The following is a 17,802-nucleotide window of genomic DNA, read 5'->3' on the forward strand; positions in this document are numbered from 1 at the left end:
GCTGCAAGCCCCTGAAAGCTTAGGGCTGGCCCTCACACACATGAGCGCAGAAAGTGAGCACATGAACCAACTTTTTGGAAAATATGTTTTGAAAATGTCACATGGTTGTGAATGACATGTCCATAATACTGTTATACTATCTGCATAATATAAAATGTTAGATCTGCTTTGTTTTCAGACCTATGATTCAGATCTGTCAGCACTTTTGGGGATGTGGGTCTTGCCCTGGCCTTCAGTTCCTCTCCAGATTAAGAACCTGCATGCTTTGCCCACAGACAGATGGCTACAACAAAACTGCACAACTTGGTGGATCCCAACTGCCAGTGGTCAGTCTATGCAGCCAGGGCCCTGTCACTAAAATCTGTAGGCTGTTCAGTGTGAAGATGAGGAGTGACTGACAGTCCAACGTCAGGGCAAGGATGACTTAGGGATCTTCACCCAGAGGAATACTATGTGCAACTGTTAAAATGTTTACAGGGTGTGTACGAACCACAGAAAATGCTTCTGTTTCAATGTCACAAGACAGAAAGCAGGAATGCAAAGTTGCGTTCACAGTGTGAAAAAGAAAATGCTTGGGAAAAAGTCCAGAAGGAACTACACCAACACGTGGCCAGGCATGATGGCTCAGTCCCGTAACCCCAGCACTTTGTGAGGCCACAGCAGGAGGATCGCTTGAGGCCAGGAGTTCCAGATCAGCCCGGCCAACATAGGAAGACCTCGTCTCTACTAAAAATTAAAAATTTGGCTGCGTGTGGTGGTGTGCGCCTGTACTTCCAGCTACTAGGCAAGGCTGAGGTAGAAGGATCGTTTGAACCTAGGAGTTCGAGGCTGCATGGGCCATGATTGTGCCACAATGCTCCAGCCTGGGCAACAGCAAGACACTGTCTCAAAACAAATAAATAAAAATAAAAATAAATACACCAACATGTGAATAACAGTTGCCTTTGTATATTATAGTTAAGATTGAAGGATTTTTTTCTTCTTTTTCTATTTCTATTTTTTTTTGCATTTTCCCAACTATCATGAATGGACATACATTATTACATTTGTACCAAAAATCTAGCAGGAGCCAGGCGCAGTGGCTCACGTCTGTAATCCCAGCACTTTGGGAGGCAGAGGTGGGTGGATCACCTGAGGTCAGGAGTTCAAGACCAGCCTGGTCAACATGATGAAACCCATCTCTACTAAAAATACAAAAATTAGCTGGGCGTGGTGGCACGCACCTGTAGTCCCAGCTACTCGGGAGGCTGAGACAGGAGAATTGCTTGAACCTGGGAGGCAGAGGATGTAGTGAACCGAGATCACACCACTGCACTCCAGCCTGGGTGATGGGGTGAGACTCTGTCCCAGTTTAAAAAAAAAAAAAATAGAATGAATGACTTCATGCCCTCACTGTACTTGGAGAAGCAGGTCGCAGAGTGGACTCGCGGGAGGGGCTCTGGTTATCCCACCGCAAGCTGGACTAAGCTGGACTAAGCTTTCCATTAGCAGTCAGCAGGAGGAGACTAATTTGATGTGTAATATCAATTCCCAAGCTGCTCCAAGTTGGAGTGTTGCCTAGCTGCCTGTAACTCTGTAAAAAGACACTGCTACGGGCCATGAGTTGAGGAGAGAGGGGAGGAAGAGCCCTTCAACTGATTAAAGCCTGACAGGGAACCAGCAGGCCCCAGCACACTGCTGTCAGTGCCACCGCGGCACCTGGGGCCCTCCCAGAGATTCTCATTTGAGAGGTGTGGGAGAGGTGTGGCCCAGGATTTGGGACATTTTGGGAGATTTAAAAGCTTGAGAGCTAGTGATTTAGGGAAAAAAGAAGAGGCAACTGTCAAAATGAGGAACTGCCTTGTATCACTAAACAAAAACAACAACTATGAATCATACTGTTGCTTAACTCAACCTTAAAGCATCGAGAAACCACACAAATATATAAGGCATTCCTATATTTCTGGAATTGACTTCAAATGTATTTTTTCTTTTCTTTTTTTTTTTTTCTGAGAGGGAGTTTCACTCTTGTCACCCAGGCTGGAGTCTAATGGCACGATCTTGGCTCACTGCAACCTCCGCCTCCTGGGTTAAAGTGATTCTCCTGCCTCAGCCTCCCAGGTAGCTGGGACTACAGGCATGCACCACTACACCTGGCTATTTTGCGCGTGTGTGTGTGTGTGTGTGTGTATTTTTAATAGAGATGGGGTTTCACTGCGTTGGCAAGGCTAGTCTCGAACTCCTGACCCCAGGTGAGGAGAGAGAAGAGAGGCTTATTTAGCACTCATGCATGAAGTATGTTCTGAGCACCTTTCCTGGTTCAGGTGTTGTGCTAAGGACACTAGGGATACAGCACGGGGCATGAACGGGGCTCCTGCTCTAACAGCTTGTTTTAGTGCAGGGAGACAAAACAAAGCAAATAAGAGAATTTCAGTTAGTGAAAAAGACTCTGAAGATAGTAAAAAAAGGATATGATACAGAGAGAGATTTAACTTATATGGCCTACTTCCCCATGGGAAGACAAATCTATCTGCATGCCTTCCCTCCTGTTTCTAGTCATATAATTTTTTTTTTAATGCCTCCTGGAAGTTGGCTATTTGAAACTAGCAACTGCTGTACTGAGCATCCATGAATAAAGACACCGTCAGCAGCTGTGACTATGCTAGCCAACCTGACTTAAAACACCTGACAGGGAACCAGCAGCCCCCAGTACAATGCTGTCAGTGCCACCGCAGTACCTGGGGCCCTCCCAGAGATTCTCATTTGAGAAGTGTGGCAAAGGTGTGGCCCAGGATTTGGGACATTTTGGGAGATTTAAAAGCTTGAGAGCTAGTGATTTAGGGAAAAAAAAAAAAGGCAACTGTCAAAATGAGGAACTGCCTTGTATCACTAAACAAAAACTAACAACTATGAATCATACTGTTGCTAAACTCAACCTTAAAGCATCGAGAAACCTTCTACACTTATTGACAGTTTATAAACAATAGTTTGTTTACCTATACTACAAAAGATCCTTAAAAAACAGGTAAATATTGTATTGATCCATTTTCTATGGCACACACCAATGTCAATCATTTAATCAATAATCCCCAATCAGCAATATTTTTTTTCTTTTGAGAAAGGGTCTCGCTTTGTCACCCAGGCTAGAATGCAGTGGCACAATCTTGGTTTACTGCAGCCTGGACTTCCTGAGCTCAGGCGATTCCTTCCACCTCAGCCCCACAAAGTAGCTGGGACTACAGATGCACACCACCATGTTAATTTTTTTTTTTTTTTTTTTTTTTGGTAGAGATGGGGTTTTGTTGTGTTGTCCAGGCTGGTCTCAAACTCCTAAGCTCAAGCAATTCACCTGCTTCAGCCTCTCGAAGTGCTAGGATTACAGGCATGGGCCACTGCAGCCAGTCTCCCAATCAGCAATTTTGATAGCACTGTTTCTTTTTTTTTTTTTAAAGACAGAGTCTTGCTCTGTTGCCCAGGCTGGAGTACAGTGGTGCGATCTCGGCTCACTGCAACCTCTGCCTCCCAGGCTTCAAGCAATCTCCTGCCTCGGCTTCCTGGGTAGCTGGGATTACAAGCGTCCACCACCACATCCAACTAATTTTTTGTATTTTTGGTAGAGACAGGGGTTTCACCATGTTGGTCAGGCTGGTCTCAAACTCCTGACCTCAAGTGATCCACCAGCCTCGGCCTCCCAAAGTGCTGGGATTATAGGCATGAGCCACCGCGCCCAGCCTTGATAGCACTGTTTCAATTCTGAGAACAATCCCATATTCTGACAATCAGAGGAGCTCCTTAAGATCTGGGGCCCAATTAAATAATGGTTTAATTAGGTATTCCTGGCTGAGTGTGGTGGCTTGTGCCTGCATGCCTGTAATCTCAACACTTTGAGAGGCCGAGGCCAGAGGATAGCTTGAGCCCAGGAGTTCCAGATCAGCCTGGGCAGCATGGCAAAACCCCATCTCTACAAAATACAGAAAGTAAAAAAAAAAAAAAAAAGCTGGGTATGGTGGCATGCACCTGTAGTCTCAGCAACCCAGGAGGTTAAGGTGGGAGCATCACTTGAGCCCAGGGAGGTAGAGGCTGCAGTGAGCCACAATCACACCACTGCACTCCAGCCTGAGCAACAGAGCAAGACCCTGTCTTTTTTTTTTTTTTTTTTTTTTTGAGATGGAGTTTCGCTCTTGTCACCCAGGCTGGAGTGATCTCGGCTCACTGCGACCTCTGCCTCTCAGGTTCAAGCGAATCTCCCGCCTCTGCCTCCTGAGTAGCTGGGATTACAGGTGCCCACCACCATGACCGGCTAATTTTTTTGTATTTTTAGTAGAGATGGGTTTCACCATATTGGCCAAGCTGGCCTCGAACTCCTGGCCTCAGGTGATCTGCCCGTCTCAACCTCCCAACGTGCTGGGATTACAGGCGTGAGCCACCCTGCCCAGCCAATCCCATCTTAAAAAGAAAAAAATAATAATACAGAAAAAAGCATTATATAAGATGAACCATATAATCTTAAAATTGTAATAGGTGTACACCGTATTTGCCTATTTTGCAGAAAAAATTTTAAAGCAATTTCAAAAACTGTCAAGTAGAGGAAAGAGAACCAGAGTTCTTCAAAATCCCAGTTCTAATTCTAGCTTCTTCACTCACAAATGAGAGGATTTAGGGGAGCAAGTTCATGTCAGTTTCCTTATTAACCTCATCTGCCCTGCCTACCTTCTAGACAACTGTGAGAAGCAAATGGACTCCTCCTAAGAGAAGGCAAAGGCCCAGGAGAGGTGATCCAGATGCCTTCTGGTTGTGTTGGGCAACTGTCTGACTTTAGCAGCCCAGCCATTCAACAGCCTTCACGAATCACATTCAAATCCCACTTAAAACCCAAGCCCTTGTGGCAAGAATGAGCATCTTTTATACCTGATACTTGGATAGATGTGTCAATAAATCTGCCACCTCTGAGGGTGTGTTCACGTTACTGATCAGCTTCCTCCATGACTCAATTTTCCACCTGAAGAGATTAACTCTCTCTAGAGTAAGCTAACGCTGACAGCCCTGCTGTGCCTCTGCCACTGGGACTGACTGCCAGCCGAAGATGCAGGGCTCCCCTGACTTACAGAACACATTTGTTCCACCAAAACAAGATGCCAAATGAGTCTCATCTCCCACCAAATTCCTGGTCCATCCCCAAAACCCAATGGAAGGGCCCTGAGGGCTAGACACACTCCCCACAGGTAGCTATCCCTGGCCTGACACTAGGAAATACCTGGCTGGCCGCCACCAACCACCTCTCAGCCCCGGGCGGGCCCTGCTGTCCCCCTAGTTCCTGGCAGCATCACTCAGCCCTGCACCTCGGAGCTCTGTCACCTCCCACACTCTCAGGAGACCTCAGCTGGCCCAGGATCCTTCCAAGGTCCACCTCAGAAGCACTTCTGACACGCTGGCTGGGTTTGGCTTTTCTTTCTTTTAACAATATATTTTCCCACATCTTTGAGATTTCAAAAGTAGACCCGTGTAGGACTCCCTTTTCAGATGCCTACTTCTTACCAAAACACTCTCCTTCGTGTGTACATGTCTGGTGTAAGTGCACATGTGTCTGTGTGTGTGCATGCTTCAGCTCTATTCCCAGAGCCGGGCAAGCAGGGCTGAGGCCATGACAACTCTGGTTCACCCCTGAGGTTCCCTTGTTATGAAGACAGCTTCCGTAGAGAGTCCTCTGAGGGCCCACTGTGCCTGGGGACTTCCTGGACATACTCATGAAACAGCGCACAAGAAAGCTTTCAAATTCTACCAAGTCCCCATTGGGTTTAAGAATGAGGCCGGGCGCGATGGCTCACGCCTGTAATTCCAGCACTTTGGGAGGCCGAGGCGGGTGGATCATGAGGTCAGGAGATCAAGACCATCATGGCTAACACGGTGAAACCCCGTCTCTACAAAAAATACAAAAAAAAATTAGCCGGGCGCAGTGGCGGGCGCCTGTAGTCCCAGCTACTCGGGAGGCTGAGGCACGAGAACGGCGTGAACCCAGGAAGCGGAGCTTGCAGTGAGCCAAGATAGCGCCACTGCAGTCGGGCCTGGGCGAAAGAGCGAGACTCCGTCTCAAAAAAAAAAAAAAAGAATGAATGGCTGATAACCGTGGATAGCCTTGCCATTCCACTCCCTGAGAAATCCTGTTTCCCCTTAGATTCTTGCCAGGCCACTCGAGAGTGGAGGCATGGCCCGAAGGCCTGGCAGACAGCAGCAGCAGCTGTTGGGGTGATGCCGCAGGACAATGATCACGGCCACTGCTCCATGAAGTCCTGGGCAGGCTGCTTGACACTCTGGCCTTCCCAGCTGCACAGTATCAAACCAAATTTGGATCCATCTCTAGCCACTGTATACAATCCTGGCTTTTCTTTCTCACCTCTGTTTTCCTTTTGCCCCAGTTTCTTCTGGTATCTATTGAATCCTGTGGCATTGCATGTGTTTTATAAGCCAACTCAAATCCTTTCTAGTAATCACTTGGCAAACCCTTGCCGGGTGGGGTGTGAGAGGAGCAGCCTCAGCACAAGGGGCTCTCAGCCCAGAGGACCAGTAGCCCAAAGGAATCCCCGTCATTTCTCTGGGAGCAGACTTGAAGCATACTACAGCCAGGGCCAGCGGCGTCAGCAAGACAGGAGGGGCCATGAGGAGAGCCAAGAAGACCCGGCTGCAGGCAGCAGCCCCCACCTGGTGCAAAGCCCACCGCTGCTTACTTTGGTTTCAGGACCCAAGTTGGTTCTGATTCACTTGAGTGAATCAGAAAGCAATGAATATTTCTATTCTGCCTGCTTTCCTCTTTCTTTTTCTTTTTTTCTTTTTTTTTTTTTTTGAGAACGGGAATGCTGGGCAGTTAAACTCCCACCAAGAACTGCAAGGTACCAGGCAACTCGGGACTTGCTCAGGGAGCATCAAGACAGCCGTAACTCTGGCTCCGCAGACTCAGCAAGCGGGCTGAGAACACCAAGCTGGGCATTCCTTCCTTCCCTTACTCACCCTCAACAGAGGCCAGCCAGGGCAGAAGATCTGGCCCCTGGCCTTAGAGTGTCCTTGGTGAGAGGACAGCAGCAATCTTTCTTTCCAGGCCTCCACCTTGACTCAGGAATGCTTTTCTCATCCCCATCTGCCTCCCTTTGATGTAGGTTCCATCTACCCCAAGAACTTCTGTAATTTCTCCAAAGCCTTTTGACACTGTGGCCAGTTCTGCAGAACAGAACAGGAAATGGTGGAAAGAGCCCAGGGGGCGGGTAACATGTGGGCTGCTCACCCCCACCAGGTTGCAGTTCAGGCCAGCTGCCATCTCTGCGTGATCTTAGGCAAATCCCTCAACCCCCTGGGCCTGAGGGTCCTCCTTTGGGCTGCGCAGCTTCTGCCCACACACAACTGTCCTGAGCACTGACTACATGCCAGGATCATGTGAGGGCAGCCAACACGGGTAAGCCTTAAGAGGAGCCAGCCTTGGGAGGGCAGCTGGTGTGTCTGAAATTACAAGACCACCAAGTAAACATGAGCACCAGAGGCTAGGCCTGGTGGCTCACGCCTGTAATCCCAGCACTTTGGGAGGCCGAGCTGGGCAGATCACTTGAGGTCAGGGGTTCAAGACCTGGCCAACATGATGAAACCTCATCTCTACTAAAAATACAAAAATTAGCCAGGCATGGTGGCATGTGCCTGTAATCCCAGCTACTCAGGTGGCTGAGGAAGAATAGCTTGAAGCCAGCTAGGCGGAGGTTGCAGTGAGCCCAAATCACCCCACTGCACTCTAGCCTGGCCAACAGAGTGAGACTCCATCTCAAAAAAAAAAAAAAAAAAAAAAAAAAACCATGAGCGCCAGGTGAGGCCGAACAGCTGACGGCTATAAGCACTGTCCATGCCCTGACAACTTCCAAAGTGTGTCTGCAGCCCAGAATTCTCTCCCCAACTCCAGACTTCTCAGACCTTCTTGACACCTCCACTTGCGTGTCTAGGAGACACTTCGATGTGTCCTGAACTCAACCCCTCCACTAACCTACTGCACCCACAGCCGCCCTCATCTCAGATGATGGCAGCTCTGCCTCCAGCTGCTCTGCTCCCAGCCCTCAGAGTCATCCTCAGCTCCCCTCTCACTCTGCCCAGTCCTCTAGCAAGGTCTGTCAGGTCATCTTTAAAACATACCCAGAATCGGCCAGGTGCGGTGGCTCACACCTGTAATCCCAGCACTTTGGGAGGCCAAGGTGGGCGGATCACGAGGTCAGGAGATCAAGACCATCCTGGCTAACATGATGAAACCTCGTCTCTACTAAAAATACAAAAAATTAGCCGGGCATGGTGGCAGGCGCCTGTAGTCCCAGCTACTTGGGAGGCTGAGGCAGGAGAGTGGCGTGAACCCGGGAGGCAGAGCTTGCAGTAAGCGGAGATCGTGCCACTGCACTCCAGCCTGGGCGACAGTGCAAGACTCTGTCTCAAAAAAAAAAAAAAAAGAAAAAAAAACATACCCAGAACCTGGCCACTGCCCAGATTTCTGCAGCCCTGCCAGGTCCAGACCCCCACCATCTTCCACCTGGATGGGGACAGTGGCCTCCTGACTTGGCTCCCTGCTCCCACCCTGCCCATACACACCCCAAGGGATCCTCCTAACCCTCATCTTCCCCCACCTCACTGTGAGTGAAAGTCAAAGAAATTTCTGACATAAACCCAGAAGGCCCAGCACCGGGCCACTGAGTGCATGGTCTGCAAGGTAAGCACAGTGAAAGTGTTTCAAAAGCTCCTAGCAATGACATCGGCACAACATCTAAACATGGACACAAAAGGACCCGTCTGGATGGACTAGGAATTCAAGGAATGCTCCCAACCAGACAGAGTTGAGAGGCCCTGCCCCATACCTCCTCCAGGCCCACCTCTGCCACGCTCCACCCCCACGCACTGGCCATGCTCCGTCACTCATCGCCACCTCACTGGCGGCCTTTTCTCAAACACCCTGAGCACACTCCCACCTCAGGGCCTTTGCACAGCTGCCCTTCTGCCTGGAAGGCTCTTTCCAACCTCCACAAGGCTCACCCCCACACTCCTTCAATCCTTGATCCATTCATACTGCAAGCCACCCTCTCCTACCTCCCCAAAGACACTCAAGCAAGACTGTTTTTGTTTTGCTGTTTTCCAGAGCACTCATTACATAACATGCTGAATAATTTATATTGTGTTTTTCTTTCCCATTACCATATAAGCTCCACGAGGGCAAGGGGCTCTGTTCTGTGCTCAGTGCCTGGTGCCCCATGGGAACTCAATAAATACAGAGCAGAGGGCAGGTAGAGCAGGCTTCAAAAGGAAAGCCCAGAGCTGTGCCTGCAGGCAGACGTCAGCAGGCCTGGGAAGGTCTGGAATGCTTCTGCGGGAACAGGAGGATCCCCAGACTGAGGGCAGGGGACACAGCTGGTGGAAGCAACTGAGGTCTGCAATGTCAAAGGCTCTGGGATGGCCCTGCAGGGCCTGGCATCTAAAGGGGCTGAGACTCATGACCAGGGCATCCTTTATGAAGATGGAGGGTAGGTGAGACTGGGAGATAATGACAGCAGGAAATTGGTCAGAAGGCTGGCACTGAATTGAGGCCATGGAACAAGATGGACAATTCAAGAGACTTCCAAGGTCAGATCTACAGATCTATGTGGGAGGTGAGAGAGAGGGAGGGGCACAGGGAGGATGAGATGACATATGGCACATGAAAGAAAGCTCTCCTCAGACATCCTCATGATTATCGCCAGTCACACAAGAGGCCTTCCCGGCTGTGGCTGCTCTCATGTGAAGAGGGCTTCTGAGCAGTCTGCCTCCTCTGCCTCTGTGGGGTCTGCGGTCCCAAATGTACCCCTCACAAACATCTCTCCTGAATCACAGCCTGCATCTCACCTGACAGTTTTCTGAATGGCCGGCATCATTCTGACTTTCCCACTGCTGATTTCCAAGAAGGTGTGCTCCAAACAAATCCACTGGTGTGCATAGATTAAGCACTTACCTTATACTCAACCCTTTGTGAAGCATCAAGAAAGAACAGAGAAGAAACATGGCCAGGGTCTTTGCCCTGGACTCCGACAGCCCCCTACCCTCTGACGGGGAGGGAGTGAGATGTGGAGAGGATGCCACACCCAACAGTTAAAGGATGAAATGCAATCCATATAACACTTGTTTGCTCAAAACTCATCTGGGGCATGAGAAATCTTTGAAGAAAAACATACTCATTTTTATCTTCAACTCCTATCAGGGCTGAAGGACAACAGAAATCCACACGGGGTGGATACCTTAAGCAACTTGCCAGGTTGGGGGAACAGGGGGCAGGTGGTGGGAGCGATATCCAAGCAGAGAGAACGGAATGGCACAGGCAAAGGTGCAGAGGCAGGGCCAGAGACAGCCGCAGTGGGGGAAGATGGCCAGCCTGCAGGCCTGCCAGGCTGTATTTAACACGCAAACGTCCCAGGAAAGCCAGTTTGCCAGCGGGAGAGCTAGAGGGCCAGGGTAACACAAAATTAGCCACCAAGGCTCAAAACAGACCTTGTCAGTTACCAAATGGGTAGAACATGGGAAAAACAAAAAGGGAACTCCATGGAGAGTTCCGTGGGACCTGCTGAGAACAGCAGCCTCTGACTATCTGGGGGGGTGAAATGGGCATGTAACTCCAATGCCTCTGGGTGACCCTTTAATGAATGCTTTTATCATTTACATTCTTTACAGTGCAGAGCTGGCCTTCCTTATGTTTTCTAATGTCAGTTTAGAAGAAGCCAAAATCCTGTATAAACTGTTAGGGGAAAACAGGGACATGAAGGAAAATATCCTAGAGTTAAATATAGTTATTACACAAATACCCAAGTCAAACAAGCTGTAATATTAATGAGGCATGAATGAACTGTAACTGTTTCCAGGGCTGAATAAAGGCTGGTCACCTTATCAGGGAAGTCGCATAAAAGCTCTCTGTCGTTCCCCTTCTTGTAAGAAGAGTAGAAGAGAACAGACACCTTTCTTCCCTGTAGCAGAGACCCCACTTGGGACCAATGGTAGACTGAGAGCATTTTCTTGTAGGAAACAGTGAAAATCTGTTTTCAGTTTAACCTGCTACAGTTGTAGGGCTCTGATCAGGATACATTATTAATTAGTGGAAAGAGAAGCCCCATTTTTAGCTACCCATTGAATTAGGTATCTTCAAACACCGTGACCTAGAATTGACAGTACAGCTAACTCTCTGTTTTCCATGGTAACAGGGATTTCAGGAAGAACAGCAGTTAATTGGGAAGCAAAAAAAAAATCCCATTTTATTCAGGGCAAGGCATACATTACTGCATTAAGGACAATGGCTTCCAATGACCATCACTGAGGATCTTATATTTGTCTGGTGTTGTGAGGTTTAAATCACACATTTCCGGTCCAACAAGCCAAGTTGTCTGACCACCACCATGGGTGGGCCTGATAGGTGGCAGAGCCCCCTCCAGTTTGTCAGGGAATGGGAGCATGGGGAGAGCATGGGCCATCACCCCATGCCTTACCCAAAGAACAGCTCCCCTGCTAAACCTTTGACAGAACTTCTAGCAAGTGACATGTGATCCTGGAAGCGGAGCACGACCAGGCCACAAGCTCCCAGGAGAGAGGAAGAAAGGGCTCCTGGGCCTGCTGGAGGCCAAACCCCCAGGCCCAGAGGAGACAGGGAGAGAGTTGGCTGTACTGGCATGGCAAGCACACCCCCAGCAAGCTGCCCAGCATTTCTAGTAAGGAAAAAAGCAAACCGCCGTCCCACCTCGGGCTGCGCGGTCACAAGTGAGGCAGGGCTGGGACCAGTCGCCATTTGGGCGGGAGGCCAGCCCCAGGTGCGGCAGGAAGGGGTGGCGCTGGCTCAGTGGCTGCAGCTCCTCACTCTGACCCAGCGGGGCCCCTGTGCGGTGCTGGGGGCACAGCGAGGCCTCAGGCGCTGTGGGGCAGGGACACACACACACACACAGAGAGACACGCCATTAGAGGGTGCGCAGCAGCCCCTGCAGGAGGTACGGGCCAAGGCCGCTCGGGGTCAACCCCGCAGCCCACTGCGGTGGAAGCTGTGAAAAGCCCACTGACCACATTCTGACCCTGAACATGCAGCTCAAGCGTAAGGTCTGAGGGAACCAAAAACATCACAGCTGGAACTGCAGCAGTATCATTTAGCCCAGCAGGACCTATGGCTACAGGCCCTGGACTCGGTATGAGGAGAAGGGGTGGATCAAACCAGGCTCCTGCATCCCCACTGTCCCAACCCCTGCATCTGCAAAGTTCCACAAATTGTTCATGGAACATGAAGCTGTTTCAGCTCCTTGCTTAGCATCCTCTGGCTTCTTGAGAATAATGACCATGAAAAGCACATAAAGAGAATGGCAGCTCCCCTTGGCCTGCATCAAAGCCACAGCCACAGTCACAGGGACAGAGCAAGTCAAGGCAGGTTGGGACCAACTCAATCCAAAGAGAGCCCCTCTGGGGGTTGGTAAGAGGGTCCTTGAGAGAAATAAAACAATTTCACTTCTTAAAGGGCAATCTTCATTTTTTTTGGTGCAATTTAACCCTGCATTGAGGCTTCTGGAGATTAAGGTTAAATTGTTTTCAAGTGGTTTAACCAAGGTCACAACCTTTGCTTAAGCAAAACAGTTCAAACTAAGAAGAAAAATGACAACTACATATGGGACAAGAATATGTTAACCTGCTCCAAGCTCGGTAATAATTCAGAATTCCTAGAAGCAGGAAATCTGACTTTAATATGCAAATCTCTCATTTAACACATTTCTCAAAATGCTAGTGGTGGCGGTACAATGTCAAATCGAAACCTGCAAAAGCAGGAAATGTTAGTAAATGGTCTGGTAACAGAACACTGACTAAGTAAGGGTTGACTGAGGTCTGTCAAACTACAGACAACTTCCTTTAAAAAGAAGTTTTCTGCTATGCTGACATAGTGTTACTAGGGATCTGCGCTTTTGTTTTAGCAGCCAGAAGATATAATTTCTGCAATCCCCACCTCCATCCTCACCCTGTCCCCCAAAGGCCACTAGGGCCACCTGTCTCTCTGAGTGTGGGGTCCACACTGTGGCTGGAATAGCACTGTGAAAATGGAGAAACACCTGTTGGGGGACCACTTCCAATGAACAGCCAGGATGCCAATGTGGCTCACAGAGACCAGCTTCCATCAGGCCCTGAACTCCACTCTGTTCCCTGAAACCTCTTCTGACCATAAGGCAAAGACCCAAATTAATCCAACATGCAAAACCAGAACTCAATGCAGACCCAGCCGTGCAACCAGATCACTAGCAACTCTCATTTGCATGTTTGGCAGGGAGGCCTTGTTCACACTAGCAACCTGTACAAGTTTTTTTGCTGAAGTAGAATAATACTGAGCCATTCAAGAGACCTGAAGCTCAGTCAGCAGAAAAACACTTAATATGAGATTAAAGAAACAAGATTATCAAGAAAGAGCATTTGTTTCCTCCTGGCTACCAGAGTCAACTCCCCATTGTATGTGCAGCAGGACAACTCCTTTGCTGCCAGACCCATTCTGACAAGGAAGCAGAAAAGACCTGCCTCTGCCCACCTTCTGCCCAGATGTACAGAATGAGGCCCAGAGCACCAAAGGGCGTTAGAGATCCCTGAACCAGAGCAGCCAAGGGACTAAAAGTCCCTTTATAACCAAAACTCAATCCAGACCAAGGACAATTTGCCTGGGCCACCAAAAGCTGGGTACTGAGGACAGGTTCGAGCTCTGCAGTGGCCACCACGCCCTAAGCCCAGGGACACCCACCCTGCCTGTCACCCATTGCTGCTGCTCTGGCAAAGGGTGAGAAGCACTTCCATTACTCACAGCCATGGTAGGAGGCCGGGGAGCCCCCGGCCTTGCCATACTCCTGCTCCGAGTGGCTGGTGGAGAGGTTGGGCTGGCTGGAGCCTCGCCCAAAGGTGATCTGGTTGCTGCCCATGCCAGTGGCAACCTGGGCCATGCGCTCTTTGGTTTTGAGAGCCTGGGCCCTCTCAGCCTTCAGCCGTTCCTCATCCTTGAGGAGGGCCACCAGTTGCTTTGACTTCTCACGCACATTGATGCCCTGGTCCTTGCCATCTCGGTCAATGTACTGGAAGTCCTTCAGGGTCTGGATGGCGAAGATGTTCTCCCGGCACTGCTGGGCCACACGTTCGGAGCCTGTCTTGATGAGGTAGTCCAGCAGGGTCAGCGCCTTGTACACATGCCGCCAGTTCTTGCCGTGGTCATTCAGCCGCTTCCACACCATGCTCATGATCTCCGAGAAGGCCACCACATTGTAGGTCAGGTCGGCAATCTCGGTCATCAGAGAACTGGACGGGCCCCACGGGTCATTGGAGGTGGCTTCCCGGACTTTGATTTCTGCCTCTGAGTAATTGTTCACGATGTTTTTCATCTGCCGTCTGATAGACGAAGTCGTCATTTTTATTTTCTTTGTTATAAGTTTAAAGCCCTTCAAAGAGAGAAACCTTCCTGTCCTTGGTAAGTGCGCACCCTATGAAGGTTCAGTCTCCGTAATCAAGCTGGAGTAAGATCCCTGAATGGTCATTTCCTCCTTTGGAGCCTCAGATTCGAAAAGCTGGAAGCCATGACCTAGAGAAAGAGAAAACCCACTCCACTGCGACGTAAGCCCCCGGTGAGGGTGGGAGACTGTGGTCCAGCAGCAGGTACTGGGTAAAACTGGGGAGCTGAGTGGACATACCCAGCCTCCTTAGGACGAACCCAAGATAAAATCAATATCACCAGTCAACAATGAATAAAACTTACACTCAAGTTTAAGCCTTTAGGAGAAAAGAAGTAAACATCATGACTATTGCTCTATTTTCAAAACACTTCCACTGGAATGGCTATTTTATGGGTTGTCTTTTCACTGCCTGGCAAAAGCCAGCTGTGGAAGAATCGGAAACACTGGGGGAAGCTGATCTTGGCAGATTTAAAATTACATGTGAGACCAGATATGGTGGCTCACACCTGTAATCCCAGCACTTTGCGAAGCTGAAATGGGAGGATTACTTGAGGCCAGCCTGGTCAAAATAGCAATACCCCCATCTCTATTTTTTTAAAGTTTATTTAAATAAAAAAAAAAATACACATGAGGACAAGAAAGAGACTAATTTCAGGTCTATCTTAACTCAAAAATGCCTGTCAATACCTTCAAAACTGCTTTGGTCCACTGTGCTTCCGAATGTCCAGAAAATTCTCCTTGACAACCACTTTTCGCCTGACCTTCCCTGTTCGAGAATTTATAAAGATTCCTAACAGCAATTCTAGAAAAAGGATAAAGACCTCCACTTGGCTTTCAGAAGCCTGCAGCATCTGGCCCAAGCTAATACAGCCTTAAAACTAATCTGGTTATAGCCCAGCCCCTCATTTCACAAAGAAAACTGAGACCCCTGGCTATCTATTAACTCGCTCCAACCAAACACATCATCTATCCCCTCTCTTCCTCCAGATAACACTCACTTACCAGGCTACAGTGAGGTCCACGTCTCTGATATGAGGCTCCTGTCCACAAGTTTGGTAACCTTCATCTGCCTCATCACCAGTGAGCACCCAGCACTTAGCACTGTGCCCGACACAGAAATGAACACTGTTAAATAAATGAATGTTACAGATTAAAAACAGAGTCCCTGCCCTCAAGAAGGCCACAGTCTGGCAGGGGATGAAGGTTCCTTACCTATAAAATGGGAAAACTGAGGCCCTAGAAGTCTCCAGGGATTGCCCCAGGTAGATTAGGACAGCTAGGGCCCGGATAGGAAGCAAGGGGCTCCACCCACCATTCTGACCACCTGCTTGGCTGTCCCCCTCAACCCTCAAACCCTCAGGGGAAGGATTATTTTTCCCACTACACAAGTGAGGAACCGAAGCCTGGAATCACACGGTCAGCTGACTAAGGTCACTCCAGGCCCAGAACCTGCGCCTCCCTTTCTTCCTGTGGTGGTCTTTACTCTCAAGATGTTTCTGCCACAGAAACAACAGGTAGCTCCTACCTTCCTCATCTAAAGCCTCAGATGGGTAATGGGCACATCAAAAAAAACAAGCAAGTAAACAAAAGGTGGCAGAAGCAAGGAAAAGCCACAGGAAATGCAATGACTACTCATCACAAACAATCACACAAAAAGAAGGGTTTGCTATTGTGAAATATGTATTTGGTCTTCATCCTGGGCACTTGGCAGGGATTCCAAACCTAAAATCCTCGGAATCTCCACAGTGATGTCTTTTTGCATGTGAATGATTGACTGAGGGCTGGCAGTCCCTAGGCAGCTTCAGGATGGGGCTGGTTACCAGAAAGACCAAGGCAGGATCAGTCCCGGGAAGGGGAGATGGACTGAAGATTAGGTTTATCACCAATGGCCAATCATTTAGTCAATCATGTCTCCATAACGAAGCCTCCATAGAAAGACATAAGGACAGGCTCAGGAAGCTTCTGGATGGCTGAACACACGAAAGTTCCTGAACGGTGGCACTGAGGTATGGCATGGAAGCTCTGCACTCCTTCTCCCACACCTGGCCTATGCATCTCTTCATCTGTATCCTTTGCAATATCCTTTATAATAAATAGGTAAATATAAGTCAATTTCGCTGAGTTATGTGAGCCACTCTACCGAATTAATTGAACCCAAAGAAGGGGTCTCAACTTGAAGCTGGTTGGTCAGAAGTTCCAGAGGCCTGGACTTGCACTGCTGGGAAGAAGGGAGTGTTCTTGTGGGACTGAGCCCTTAACATATGGGATCTGAAGCTATCTCCAGGTAAATATCAGAGTTGAACTGAAGGACACCTAGCTGGTGTCCTGCAAAACTGACTGCTTGCTTGTTACATGGGGAGAAAGTTACAGAAGTCATCTGTATTGATTGCTGTTAAGTGAGAAAATGGGAAAAAGCACTCTGTATGATTTTTCCACACAAAAAAGGGGACAGCTCGTAAAATTTCACCCTGGTAATAACCCATACATCTGCTCTGGCCAAGGAGGCCTTCTCTCCATCCTCAAATATGTCAAGGAATCTGACTCTATCTGAAGCCACAGAACAGGGCTTCAGCTAAAAGCAGGCATATTCTGCAAAGGCTGTGAAAGGACCAGGGATAAAAACTTTTGCACAGTGACCTGCACATTCGATGTAATTAGGTTTTTCATTCATGATGCAATATTCACTGCTGGCAAAGATACGATGGGCCTCACAAAGAAAAAAGAACACTTTAATTTTTAATGAATATTTCCCAGCTTAAAGGGCAAATATGTGTCAAAATCAATAGTAATGTTCAGAGGTACTTAATGTTCAGGAGCCTTACAATGTGCCAGGGACCACCAGGCCCTTCAATTTGTTGTTCCATTTGATGTAGAGCAGGTATGACTCTTCAGCTTCTCAGAGAAGTGGGCAGAGCTAGGATTCACCACTGACAAAGACTTTGGCTGGGCATGGTGGCTCACACCTGTAATCCTAGCACTTTGGGAGGCCCAGGCAGGTAGACTGCCTGAGCTCAGGAGTTCAAGACCAGCCTGGGCAACATGGCGAAACCCTGTCTCTACTAAAAATACAAAAAATTAGCTGAGTGTGGTGGTACACACCTGTAATCCCAGCTTACTCAGGAGGCTGAGGCACGAGAACTGCTTGAGCCCAAGAGGTGGAGGTTGTAGTGAGCCAAGATTGCGCCACTGCACCCCAGCCTGGGCGACAGAGTGAGACCCTGTCTCAAAAAAAAAAAAAAAAAGTAAAGTAAAGAAAAAAAAGAGGACTTCGGCCACCTCCTTCCCAGTAAAATGGTCTCAAATGGTTGAGAAGGTCCTAAGAAAAAAAAAGGAACACTTTCCTGCAGGGCGC

General features: G+C 48.8%; 1 protein-coding gene across 9 annotated transcripts in view; it reads right to left on the reverse strand.

Moving 5' to 3' along the window:
- The window catches only part of EPN2 (epsin 2), a 99,736-nt gene that overhangs the window by 39,168 nt on the left and 42,766 nt on the right, over positions 1-17,802 (reverse strand). For 3 of the 9 annotated variants that reach the window (XM_063706601.1, XM_004042126.5, XM_019027144.4), the window contains exons 2-4: positions 15,453-15,575; positions 13,814-14,578; positions 11,738-11,908 (exon numbers count right to left, since the gene is read on the reverse strand). The exons of 1 other annotated variant lie outside the window; for it this stretch is intronic. In XM_063706601.1, the coding sequence (XP_063562671.1) occupies positions 11,738-11,908; positions 13,814-14,408 (766 nt within the window). In that variant the 5' untranslated portion in view covers positions 14,409-14,578; positions 15,453-15,575. The remainder of the gene's footprint in view (positions 1-11,737; positions 11,909-13,813; positions 14,579-15,452; positions 15,576-17,802) is intronic. 5 more of the 9 variants (XM_063706602.1, XM_004042125.5, XM_019027145.4 and 2 more) reach the window with 3 other exon arrangements.

This window comes from Gorilla gorilla, chromosome 4 (assembly GCF_029281585.2).
Source record: "Gorilla gorilla gorilla isolate KB3781 chromosome 4, NHGRI_mGorGor1-v2.1_pri, whole genome shotgun sequence".
Classification (NCBI taxonomy): Eukaryota; Metazoa; Chordata; class Mammalia; order Primates; family Hominidae; genus Gorilla; species Gorilla gorilla.